Source organism: Cupressus sempervirens, chromosome 7, assembly GCF_028749045.1.
Source record: "Cupressus sempervirens isolate cs-2001-9-10 chromosome 7, ASM2874904v1, whole genome shotgun sequence".
NCBI lineage: Eukaryota > Viridiplantae > Streptophyta > Pinopsida > Cupressales > Cupressaceae > Cupressus > Cupressus sempervirens.
The window spans coordinates 930,131,740-930,144,819 of NC_143124.1; the positions used below are offsets into that span (position 1 = coordinate 930,131,740).

Here is a 13,080-nt window from a genome sequence, read left to right on the forward strand (position 1 = left end):
AATGGGTTTTCATAATTTTTTCCTTTAAAAAATTTTGAATCTATTGCAAAGCATTCTGAAGAAGGGGATACCCTTCTTTGTTCATTTCTCGGTGGATTTTGGCTTCTTGGTCAATAACATTTTGCAAATCCAAGGAGGGTCTCAGCAGCAGCAAAATGTTTTGAAGAATTCGCTTAGTTACCGATTTAGGATACGAATCCGATTCGAGCACGTGAATCGGATCCGTGGATTCGCAATTCTTTTTTCTAAATTAAGATTTGTGGAGGATTCGTAAATATATATATATAGAATTATGTATATTTCTTTTAGTTTTTAGTATATATAATGCATAAAAGGGTCATTGTGGGATTAGAAAGCAAAAACTATATTTAAAAAAGTCATATTAAATAACTTAGACCCGCTTAAAACCGTCATCCTTGAGGATTCGAGCAAATCCAGGCAGGATCCTTGTTTTACAAAGTGGTTTCCTCTAAATTCATGGCCCACAAATCCGGACGAATCCACTGTGTAAAACAAGGATCCTACCCGAATCTGCATGAATCCAAGCACGAATCCAAATCCAGCCTCTAAGGCACGAATCCGATAACTAAGGTGACCAAAAGACATTAGTTGGACAAGGACCATTAAGGGAGGGTATTAGAATATTATAATGTTTCTTTAATGGTCATCTTAGTTAGTCTTTAGTTTATTAGGTAGTTTCTATTTTCATTTTTAACTCACGATTGTTTCTTTTAGAAACATCACCTTTGTAAATCTATATAAGGAGCTTTCATCTCCTTTGTTCAATACAACTGCTTAAGAATTTTTTGGTGCAACGGCAAACATGTTCCAAAAGTCATACAGTATGAATCCCTAACTGTAGAGTAAATGTAACCCGCATAATTATTGGATGACAATTGGGCTTGAATTTAAATTGTCAATGATACAGAAAAGTAAACTATTAAAGTAGTTTAGGCTTTGAAGAATGGTGACAATATAAAAATAGTAATAACTAAAAGTCAAAATTTACAGGCATCATTTTTCATCATTGAAGCAACAACTTAAGTTATCTTATCCTTGTAAAATTACTAATGCGCATGAATACAGGAGATTCTACATACATGATAATAGAATGGTCTACAAGGTAATCAGCTTCTTCCTCTTCTGTCTTCATATAGTAAACACGATATTCTCGAGCAACTTGTCTTATATCACTCTGATTTCCTGTCAGACCTACCAAATTTGGATGGAATTCTGATATCATGAAAAAACGGCAGTTAAGAATTGACTTTATAATTCTTTGAATAAATCAATCTAAAGGCTAAAGCTATTTTAAGTAACAAATCATCACACAGACCACAACCTATACAAGCATTATGGACCAGTCCAATTCATCCTATACCAGAATATGAGCAATTGACGACCAGGTTGTTCTAAGATGAACTTTACTGCAGCCCATTACAGCAAAGACATCATTGTTTTCAAAAACATAGAAGTCAAACATAACAAATATGCACTAAGGCAAAAGTTTTAATGACCTCCCATCTACTTCTCTCACCTTTAGATGATTGCTAAAAGGCAAGTGTTGAAAATGGCACTATAAAATAAATGATGAAGTTTGACAAACAAGCAAAGTGAGTGAGCATCAAATTCTACTTTGTACATAATCAAAAAACACAATTTAAGCCAAGATTATATTGGTATGAGAAAATTACCTTTGACATACTCACGGACTTGCTCAACAGTGTCCCTATCTGGATCAACAGAAATAAAGACAGGCACGACTTCTAAACATGCTTTTTCATCTACATTATAGAAAATATAAATTTTGTCAAATGGTATTTGCAGTAAAATTGTAAATCAAAACTCTTTAAACATTGTGAATAATGAATAAATGTTATAAGCAAATCAATAACATAAAGTTTATTAAAAATATTAGAAAGTTATCATTTCTAACGAATTTGATTGGAAGCTGGCAATTAATATATGTATAAGCCAAAATGGAATCTTCTAGCCGTATGTCGAAGACCTTGCTAGCAAGAAAATATTGTATTGTATTGTCAGCCTGATGAGTTTGAGATGTAAAAACGTCTATCAGATTGGAATATATTTCTTTGAAGCCAATTTACATATGCATCACAAGATAGTTTTTACCATAAAGCTTAAATTTAAATACCATGTCTATGAATTTTTCATATAATACGGTTTTCTACACCCATGTTATTAATACTCATGATTATATGGATGATAACACATTTTTACAGTTTTTTTCAGCGATCCTCCTTCGATTTAGAACGGCACAATCTATTTTCTTCTCTTACACAGATGTGGCTTTGGACTGGTACGATTTGCTCTAATTCCAAAAATATGGCATATCATATTCCTCAACACAGCATATTCTTCTCCAATTCATAACCAATTGAATCTCCAGAAGAATGGCACAGATATTGACCAGACTCGGGCTTATTTTATCTCACAGTCATACATTTTGCTTACACAAAAGTAACTCTCTTCAACTGTTCCAAAGTATCACTTATATTTGATATTTTCAATGTACCAAACAGAAGAGGACTTGAGCCAGAATAAGCTCGTCCAGATTTTTTGAAGAGAAATCCAAACCACTTCCAACCTTACTATGACCACCTAGATACATGCTAAAATAAACAGATTTACTTTTAACATTATCAGAATTCCACGATCCATTTGAAATGTGTAAATATTATTTCAGGATTTGATTGTGTAAGTTTTTTTACCATCAATGTTTCGGATCACACTCTGTTATCCATCATCAGGATGAGAGAATGCATTAATAAAAGTTGTTAAATTTACTTTTAGATGTTAGATCATTATGACTAATTGGAGATTTTAAAAAGACAACAATTTTCTCCATACACATGATAGTCAAGAAAAATTCAAAATTAACTCATACTACTAATGCACTTGCAGCATCCATGCTGGACAGTGTACCCATATTGGTAGCCAAATTCCAATCCCCCTAACATGGCTTTTCAATGTTCATGCATAATACAGACATTAACATACAGATAGCATGAATCAGTAACATACTTATCTTATCAATCGCTGCAACCATTTTCTGGAGCTCATCCGGACAGATATCAGGGCAATGAGTAAAGCCAAAATAGATTAGCGTCCACTTTCCCATGAAATCACGTTCTGTTACAGATTTGCCTTCATGGTTCACAAGGTTAAATGGCCCACCAATTGCAGCTTTGCCTACAGATGGACCCTCTTTTACCTGTGTAGATAGATTCTGGAGTTCTGCAATACATTAAGGTAAACATAAAGCATTGTATTACACAAAGACCGTAGCATATGAACTGGTACAACACAATGGAATAACAAAAACATTTCAAGTAAATAATTTCATATGATAAGCATGAAATAACTAGAATTATTTGGCAAAGCAGATAGAAACATGATAAAAGCACTAAGATGAAAACTTCAATATCATGATCATGATGACATTTTGTTTATTAGATGTATAAGATGCTATGCATTGTGTATTTTAAACTTAATTACTGCTCTAGAAAAAAAATTTATCATTTCCACACACAAGATTTTATACCTATTTTGAATAGGAAAATTATTTTCATTTCACATGAGAAAAGAGTGAAAAGAAATAGCAGATAAAACATATGTAAGCAAATAATTTGTTGCCACCTGAAGTTTTCCCCATCACTCATGTATTATGTTTTCAAGCTTTGAAAAATAAGCATAAACTTTTTTTAGACAACCAAGATTCAATAAATAAGTCCATGCCATTTGGGCTTTTGAAGCTTTTCTTTCTGTCATTTGTGGTAAATAAAGGCCTTTAGTGCATTTTGTAGTTAACTGTTAACCAAGTGAGACAATTCCAGAAACTGAATAATATTTTCCACCATGAGACAACTTCTTTGGAATTTTTGGAGCTTAAAGACCCACAAGAGCCTACTGCCCATTAATCCAAAAAATGAAAAATAAATTAAAGGCTAAACATGATCACCATTTAGAAGAAGCATGCAGTGCTATGGTAGCATACATATGCTATGTAGATGGCCATGTGATAAACTTCACAAGAATACATAACATCTCCCCTTATCTAATTTTCTGCAATAAGCACAACTATCTATTGATTTTTGAAAATGCATTGTTGTTGCTGACTACAAAAAACATCAACATCAAGAACTCAAATACAATTACAGTCACATTTGAATGGAATGAATTGTTTCAGTGATAACAGCAAAAAGTAATGCAAGACAAAAATGCATATTTTGGCAATCCATTCTGTCCAAAATTAATTTCTTCTCAGGCTTTTCCACTAGATTTACACATTTAGACATCCCTACTCACCATTGGCAATCTACCTTCAATACGGCGTTTTTTTTCTTGATCATAGTAGATAATCAATCCACCTCCAGTAAGAATCAATAGCAGCAAACTCATCCAAGTAACAGGCTGCATGCATTACAGAAACTATTGCATCAGAAAACCAGTGCTTAACGTTTCTGTGCACAGTTGCAAAAATACAATTGTGAATATTAAAAAACAAATCAGATAAACTTTGTAATAACACTCAAGACATCCTCCCAATAGTTTTATTCATGTCAAAAAGAGACTACCATCTTAATTTGGCTTCCATTTTCTAGTCAAATATGTGGATATCTATAGGGTTTTAAAATTCAAGCTAACATTTAAGCAAAGAGCAGATAGAAGTGTCAATGAAACACACTTAATAATGATCAAAGTTTTCAATCACACTTAAGAGATACTGATCCCCATTTGGTTTACAAATCACAAGTAAATCCTGTTAAGAATATAACCTAGATAAACCTACAGGTCTGATGGTACAGATCGTACCTGCTCTTCTATACATATATTCCTAATGAATGGCATTCAATTTAATATATATTGTCTCTAAAGGTGCTGACGATTTCTAGACAAATACATTATTTGTTCTTGGTTAACTTAGTTAGTCATAACTAATTTATTTACTAAAGATCACTGGCTTAGGGATAACAAGTTGTTTGTTAATGCCAAGGGTTATGTCCCTTGAGGGACATACCCTCTAGATAGGATATATGTACGGGTTGTGAATGCAGTTTGGAAGACACACATACACAGCAGTCTGATCTTCCAAAAATTTTACTTCCTCCAAATTACATAGCAGAGATATTATTAATCATCCAAGATCGAATATAGAGGACTGGACCCTGCAGTAAACATTAGTAATATCTGCCTCAATCAAATTCTGAATATACATTTGTAGAAGATCCATGAATTTTACATGGTATCAGAGCCAACTGCAAATGTAAGGTTTGGAACCAAATTCATCATGACAGTATTACCTCTATAATACAGACATAATAGCATTAGAAAAAACTGGAGTTTTATTTCTGTTTACCACAAAGACTTCTTGTTGTCATCAGGGATTTGATGATAATAAACTTTAATTGTTGACAAGTGATAAGGTTATAAGGCGCAATCATCTACAAGTGTTGTTGAATTACAGAAACCTACTGTACAAATCTATGAACTTAATCACGCAGGAAATAGTAAAGATTCATAATAATATCGATAAGAGGTTTGTTAAGTATTTGAACTCATTCGACTCAACAGAGTTTTGGAAGGTTCGCTGGTGAAATCAGACCAATGATTTTCAAGCTTAGCGAACTCAAGTCGCTGGATATATCAATGAAGATGAATCAAGCTCATATTCACAACCAATGATGCGTCTTTGATCAAAAATTGCTTTCCACCATCGGTCACGCAATCCATGGGATGTTGGGCATCTAGATTCGGAGAAGATTTGATTCTTGGATCGTAGTTGATGTACAAAATCACTCATGTTGTAAAGATCTTGTATGCAGGAGTGTGGATCTGCTAGCATATTGGCTCATGCTCTGTGATGCCAAGGAACCCGTGTGTCTTCACCAATGTGCCACAAATGGGGCCATATGGCAGTTCCGGTGCAGGGATTTTTTCTTATACGCTGATATGACTATCAACACCCTTGATGGTGTACTTGGGGCTTATAAGATATGATCTGACCAAATCCACCGTAAAAACCTTGTGCTTGGGACGGGTCACATGGTCCTATCCACATGCAGATTGGGTTGATATGAGTGCTACAGTTTAAAGGTCCAACACTCAATAGAAAATAAAACTCATTTTGTTGATCAGTTATATCAAATATAACACGTGTGAGTAAACAAACAGCGACTTGTATATACATATGCTCTCAATTCCTTTATGACGTCTGTGTGGATAAGGAAAAGCATCCTTGTAAAATCTGAAGAAATTCAATTGCACATATAAACAGACTGAGAGATGGATTAACTATGTCTGAAATAAAATATATATATTCACAGTATGTCTGCTGAAGGGTGATATGGACTCAATGCTGCTGAAACTGACAAGATAAGTTGTGATCATTGATGTACTACAGAAAGAAGATTCAATAATACAGTTCAGACTTTAAAGAATAAATTGAACAGATCAATGCTCAGTTCATGTATGAAATAACTGTGATATTCTCCAATACATGCTTCAATTTTGCTAGAGACATTTCCCTATAATATCTGATTTAATTTGCAAGGAAGCTCCATATATCCCAAGTTAAATTTCTTGTACTGAAAAGTTGTTCATAAACAGTTTACCGTATCAGAATTTCAGTTTGATTATAATGGAAGTTACAGCAATATTATTGGATTAATATGACTTCAGACTTAATGCAATTGGTTCCTCAAATCATTTGTAAGTTGGCATCGGGTTGGTGCTCAAATTGATTGAGTGGGTGCTGTAATTTTGAAAAAGTTTTTCTAAGTAGGGATTGTTTCCCATTAGGGTTGAAACCCTCAAAAGTTGTAATTGGATGAAACAACTCGGTCAGAAAATAAGATAGTAGACTTCTGTACTTCGAGTCTATAATCAGCAGACACTAAGGAAGCCTGTGAAGTTTTTCTGGAATTAGCCATCAAGGGAAATATTGAACAAGAGTGTTGTCAGAACGACTCCACATGATTCCAGGCAGTACAGAGTTGATGGGCAGAAAGACTGCAAAAGGCATAGCAAGAGTTATAATGGCCATTAAAAGGCTTGAGGATGTTGATGTTTTAATGGAGATAATTCCAAATCCTAATAAAGTGCATAGTGTGAAGGTCCTTCAGCTTGAAACTGTGGAAGTTATATTTTTTACACCTTCGATATTCTTGGAAGTCTCAGTACTCTAACTAGCAACACTTTACATTTTAATGAAAACATAATGAACTGAGATGGGTCTGCACTTGAAATTACTTCAAGATCAATACAAGTAAAGGATTTCAGAATATACCATGGATTGGAGCTTGTGATCTAGTTTGACTTCTATGTTGCTGAATGCTTATATCTGTTGACTGCGGATGGACCAAGAAGTACAAAGAGATAAGTATTCTTAATGTTTGAACAATGCTCTTCAATCCTTCATGTTGTTATTAATTCATGCTATATTATTTGGATAATGAATCATGAATGATTCAACCATTGATATTTCTCTTGGACTGTTATTAATCTCTGTGAAAATCTGTCAGGATGGCGCCAAGGTTAGAGTAGCAGATGTATCTAAGTATTCTTCTACCAAGGAGCAATTACTTTTCATAAGAGGAATGCAATGGGAAGATGAGAGATATGTAGACTGCTTCATTGATACATTTAGTTGTATCTCCCACCCTCTGTGGGCAATGCTAGTTAGATCCATACTTTGCAAGTATGCAAGATGGTATCATAGAAAGTCCATAATGTTCAATATCACCCTCTGAGAATGGCATAGTGATTATGTGAATATTTTGAATGTTTTGAATCCTCCCTAGCTAAGAGGGAGTATTGAAATTAGCTAAATCGGATTCTAGCATATTTAATTCTATGGAATTGGCCAGAAATGAAGGTTGTGATCTCTAGATGGGAGATATTTTTGGTAAGGCTTTGTCAGGTCGGGAATATTAAAGGAGGATACATTAGGCTGCTGGAAACTATAGTCAAGCACAAAATTCATTGTAATATTTGGTGACTATCTACCATTCTAGAAGGCCATTACTCAAAGAGTATTTGGTAAATATCGTTGATATTCTAGGAGGCCAATACTCATGATATCATATGCAATATCAAAACATTTTACTCAAGGCATTTTTTATCTTTCCTCAATTCCAAGAGGGAGTAGACCATGCTTTATTTATTCCCGAGTAATAAAGAATTTGTAGCAAAAATCATAAGTATCAACTTATAAGAAGGTTATATGTCAGAGAGAGTACTTAGAAGACCGAGTTGACTCCCCAAGATCTAGGTTATACAAACTCAGAGTGAGTGTACCATGTCAAGATGGTGTATACTCATAAAGTACAAAAGCTTTCATCAAGGTTATGATGGAAAGATAAGTATCTATTGTACTTGAGCTCGTCTTTTACCTTATGTCTATAATATCTTTCATTTGTATTTCTTATAAGAAGAGTATATGCCTTGATTGAGTTTTCTGAAGAATGTTCCTGTAGGAAAGAAGTTTGGATTCAGAGGGAGTCCGACGTCTCATCAAGGCAACCTTGAATAAGGAGCTCGGACGATTTGATATCCAGTAGGAGTCTTGAAAATCTAAAGTGAGCAACCATCTGATGGGCCTACCTTTATAAACATCATGGTGTGGAAGCATTTTTCAGCAAACAGTCTTGCAGCATCAGTTTACAGTAATAGAAAAAGAAAAAATCTTCCAGCACGAATTTGATGTGATATCAAATGATCTTATGGTGTTTTTAATCAGTAGAGGACTACTAGCAAACCTTGAATAGATTCAAGATTGTGTTGTGAAAGAGACATTTCGATGTCTATGAATCACAACTTGGATAAAGAGAGAATTTAATTATTCTCTAGACTTCATCCTTAAGTACTGGAAATTAGAAAGCAGATATTCTTATCAAACCTCTCCGAGAGTGATCATCTTAGGAAAGATCCAGGTATGATTGAATTATTTTGTATTCTTATGATAATTTAAATTTTGTCAGACTATTGACTATTATGGGCTCCACCATGTGTAATCATTATTTAAAGAGGTGACGATCTCTGAAATAATGAATACTTGTGTAAAAGGCATTATGAGAGATGACAATCTCTTAGATAATGTACTAAATAGTAGATTTTATTGTAAAATTCAGATGAGTTTTAGATCGTGTTGTGACATTGACATTGCTATGTTCATGAGTCACAAATTGGATAAAGGAAGAATCTTAGAATTCTCCAGGTTTATCCTGTATTCTGGTAGATCTTAAACTCAAGATCTTGTTGTGATATAGAAATACCAGTTTCTATGAGTCACAACATGTGTCTTATCACTAGTAGCAGTGATTTGTCATATCACAGATTTAGTAATATGACTTTGTATCATGTGTTCTATGATATCACATACTAAGAAGAGACAGACAGATATAGAGTATTAGTTCTTGCTTAAACATCTGTATTGATGTTGCTAGATATGATATCTCTCTGTAGGATTATCAGTTTAAGAGGGAGTGTTAAGAATATAACCTAGATAAACCTACAGGTCTGATGGTACAGATCGTACCTGCTCTTCTATACATATATTCCTAATGAATGGCATTCAATTTAATATATATTGTCTCTAAAGGTGCTGACGATTTCTAGACAAATACATTATTTGTTCTTGGTTAACTTAGTTAGTCATAACTAATTTATTTACTAAAGATCGCTAGCTTAGGGATAACAAGTTGTTTGTTAATGCCAAGGGTTATGTCCCTTGAGGGACATACCCTCTGGATAGGATATATGTACGGGTTGTGAATGCAATTTGGAAGACACACATACACAGCGGTCTGATCTTCCAAGCATTTTACTTCCTCCGAATTACATAGCAAAGATATTATTAATCATCCAAGATCGAATATAGACGACTGGACCTGCAGTAAACATTACTAATATCTACCTCAATCAAATTCTGAATATACATTTGTTGAAGATCCATGAATTTAACAAATCCTTGCACCTTAAGCAATTTGAAATTGAAAGGCTTTTATAATTTAATGAGAATGCAAATATACCTTATCGAGTTTGTCCATTGCATGAAATTGACTAAATGCATTAATTTTCTACAATCCATTAGTTGATTGGAATGTGTGCTCATTTTTGCATCGACATTTCAGATCATACTCTGTGATCCATAATCAAGATGAGAAAGTACAAAAAGAGTGAAAATCTTCCCAGAAACACAATGAGCACACAATTGAAGCCAGAAACATTCCAATCATGAAATCAACTACAGTAAATTTACATAGTTCAACTATGTGATCACAGAAAACCAAGCAGGAAATATATTCCAAATTGATTTTGTAAATGTTCAGATATTTTTCAATAAAATGCAAGAAGCTTGATATCAAAAATACGAAGTGTGGTGACTATAGTTTTAATTTGTATGGCAATTAAAGAGAAACTCAATGGCCACCCTAGCAATGGAGTATGAGATACTAAGGCTTCAAGAGAACCGGCGAAACAGCCATCCCCTTTCCCAAGATTTGTTAAATCAGAAATTTTAAGAGTGCATCTTTAGGGACTTCAGGCTTCATTTGGGCTGGATGTATATTTAGAGATCACAATGGCCTTTTAAGGGATACACATTGATATAAATACTTAAAGTATTAATCTAAGTCATTGGCCAGAAAGAGAAATTGAAGCTTGACCACTCTCAAGGTCCTCAGGAAAAACAAAATTAATAATTAATGCAATGCCTGATGGTAGAACACTTCGTACTACCCTTATAGGTAATCAAGACTTCCTACCAAATCTAACTCAGTTCACTTAAAGCAATATCTGAGCAAGTATTGAATATATCCCTCCATCTTAAGCAATCAGTTTTAGTTAAAGGACACAATTGCATTTTTCCCCTTCTCAGAAACCCTTAGGACTTATAATCCCCTATCCTAAGGTTTTTTGCACACTGTGGAGGATCTGGATAACTAGACCCATTTCAATGCATGTGCAACATGTTTTACAATTGAACGTTGAGGAGGATTTCAATGTATGTGCCTATCTATTTCCATTCCGTCCATACCCATGCTCATCGCCATTGCAGTACTGTTTTGATTTCTCCTTTATTTCAAGCTAAACACAAAGACAGCCTTCTTTCTCTTGGTTAAGCCACCAAATGGTATTTTGATCCAAATGTCTAGATCTTGCAACAAGCCAATTATCTTTTACTTTCAACTTTAAATCTTGATGTCTTACTTACCACGAGGATTCGATCATTCTCTCTAATATAAGGATTTCACCTTATGTTTTCTCCTGCATATCCTGATGATGGGCCACGGAGTGTGATCTCAAGACGATGATGGAAAATAATTCTACACAATCTATCAATGCAATATCACATGGATTGTGGAAATCTATTAGATTTGAAAAATGGTAACTACCATTCATGATAGATTTTGATCGACTTAATTAGGACTTGCATTTGCTTAAGATCATGATGTCTTAGGCTTCTTTCAAACTTAGCATTACACAATCCTAATATGCTCTTAATTTGCTCTCACTATTGCACATGGCTGATTAAAATCCTGCTTTGACTACCTTTCTTTCAAGATTCAAACTTAGCCACAATGGTCATCACCATTGATTGATCATACTTTGTCTCAATCGCCTGTTGGCAGCCCATTCTACCTAACTCGCGCATGGGCCCAACATTTCATATTCAATTGTCTTTAGAGTTCACAAACTTGAATCACAATGTTCTTCACCATTGGTTGATCCTACTTTGTTTTGATAGCTTGTTGGAAGCATCGCCTAACCGACTTGCACACATGGGCCCTACATTTCACATTTAATTGGTTCCTAGTTTATGCAAGCACCTCACACACTGCACTAGAAGACAACCAAGTAGATTTTCCACTACATATAGAATACTTACAGTTACAGGACTCATTATGCAACAAGTATCATACTGCCTTGGTTGGGTAAACTAGCTAAACGGAGATGTTAGTGTAGGTCTTTATTTTCCTTTACATTAGGTTTATGTATTTTTGTTGAATGTTTCTTTAGCTTGCTTGGGTTGTTAAAAGAGGATAGTTATCAAAGTAGATACCATTGTCCATGTGAGCAACTCCTTCCAATTTTTGGTAGCTGGAATAACTTGTCCTATTGGTTGTATTTGCCTCCACTTTTATCCAAATGTAGTCATTCTTGATAACTTCCTTGTGATCTTTTGCTTATTCATTATTGCTTTGAACCATTTTCAGTCTAATGAGTATTTGCATGCTCTCTCATTCTTGAAACTCTCATTTAAGCTATTCCAATCCTTAAATCATTTGTCAAATGGAGTTCATGTGATTATCTTTACACCAGATCTTGGTTGTTTCTTGATTTCCATGGTATCTATAACTGAAATCTTAAGTGTCTTAGCTTATTAAATATGTTTGTGCAGCAAAGGAAGACATTCTGGAGCTCAAGGTCAAGATGATCTTCCAGCAGATAGCTGTTCACAAAAAGATTGGCGAAGAAAGCTAAACTGTGTTCAATGGAAGGCTTGAAGTATTGAAGACAATGTTTAAAAAAATGCCAATGTCCCAGTTGCGAGGCAGCTAGCTTTATTACAACTATAATCCTTTCGATTTTCCATTTCAGATGTCCTGTTCTTGTTGAAGTATGGGCAAAGTGGTGCTAGCTTTTTCCCTTATTTTAATAAACTTTTACGGAAAATTTGGCCACTTACACACAAGCTCAAAGCCATTTTACAACCATTGTAAATGTAATTCTTTCAAAGAGACATATAGAAAAATTTGTACATTTGAATACATTTTTAGCTGATTAAATAGCTTCTAATTTTTGTCATTTCCTAACATTTCAAGCTTCATTGGAAATCTAGGTGACATCTCAAGTTTCATAGGGGAGCTAGGTGCAGGGTGATCATGCCTCATTGAAGTTCTCATTGTATTCTCATTGTATCCTCAATGCAGCTCCAAAGATAACTAGCTATGTCTCTTTGTGTGTACAACCATCAGCCATGTCTTTTATGTGAGGGCAAATAAGCATGTACTTACAAGTCAAAACTACCTTTATGGCAGCAATATTCTTAGTTTT

The 13,080-nt window shown here is 34.4% G+C and overlaps 1 protein-coding gene across 2 annotated transcripts in view; it reads right to left on the reverse strand.

Moving 5' to 3' along the window:
* HCC1 (electron transport SCO1/SenC family protein) overlaps positions 1 to 13,080 on the reverse strand; it is a 40,110-nt gene that overhangs the window by 12,953 nt on the left and 14,077 nt on the right. For both annotated transcript variants that reach the window (XM_089793604.1, XM_089793605.1), the window contains 4 exons: positions 4,344 to 4,434; positions 3,046 to 3,258; positions 1,695 to 1,784; positions 1,101 to 1,233 (listed from right to left, as the gene is read on the reverse strand). In XM_089793604.1, coding sequence (XP_089649730.1) covers positions 1,101 to 1,233; positions 1,695 to 1,784; positions 3,046 to 3,258; positions 4,344 to 4,434 — 527 coding nt within the window. The remainder of the gene's footprint in view (positions 1 to 1,100; positions 1,234 to 1,694; positions 1,785 to 3,045; positions 3,259 to 4,343; positions 4,435 to 13,080) is intronic.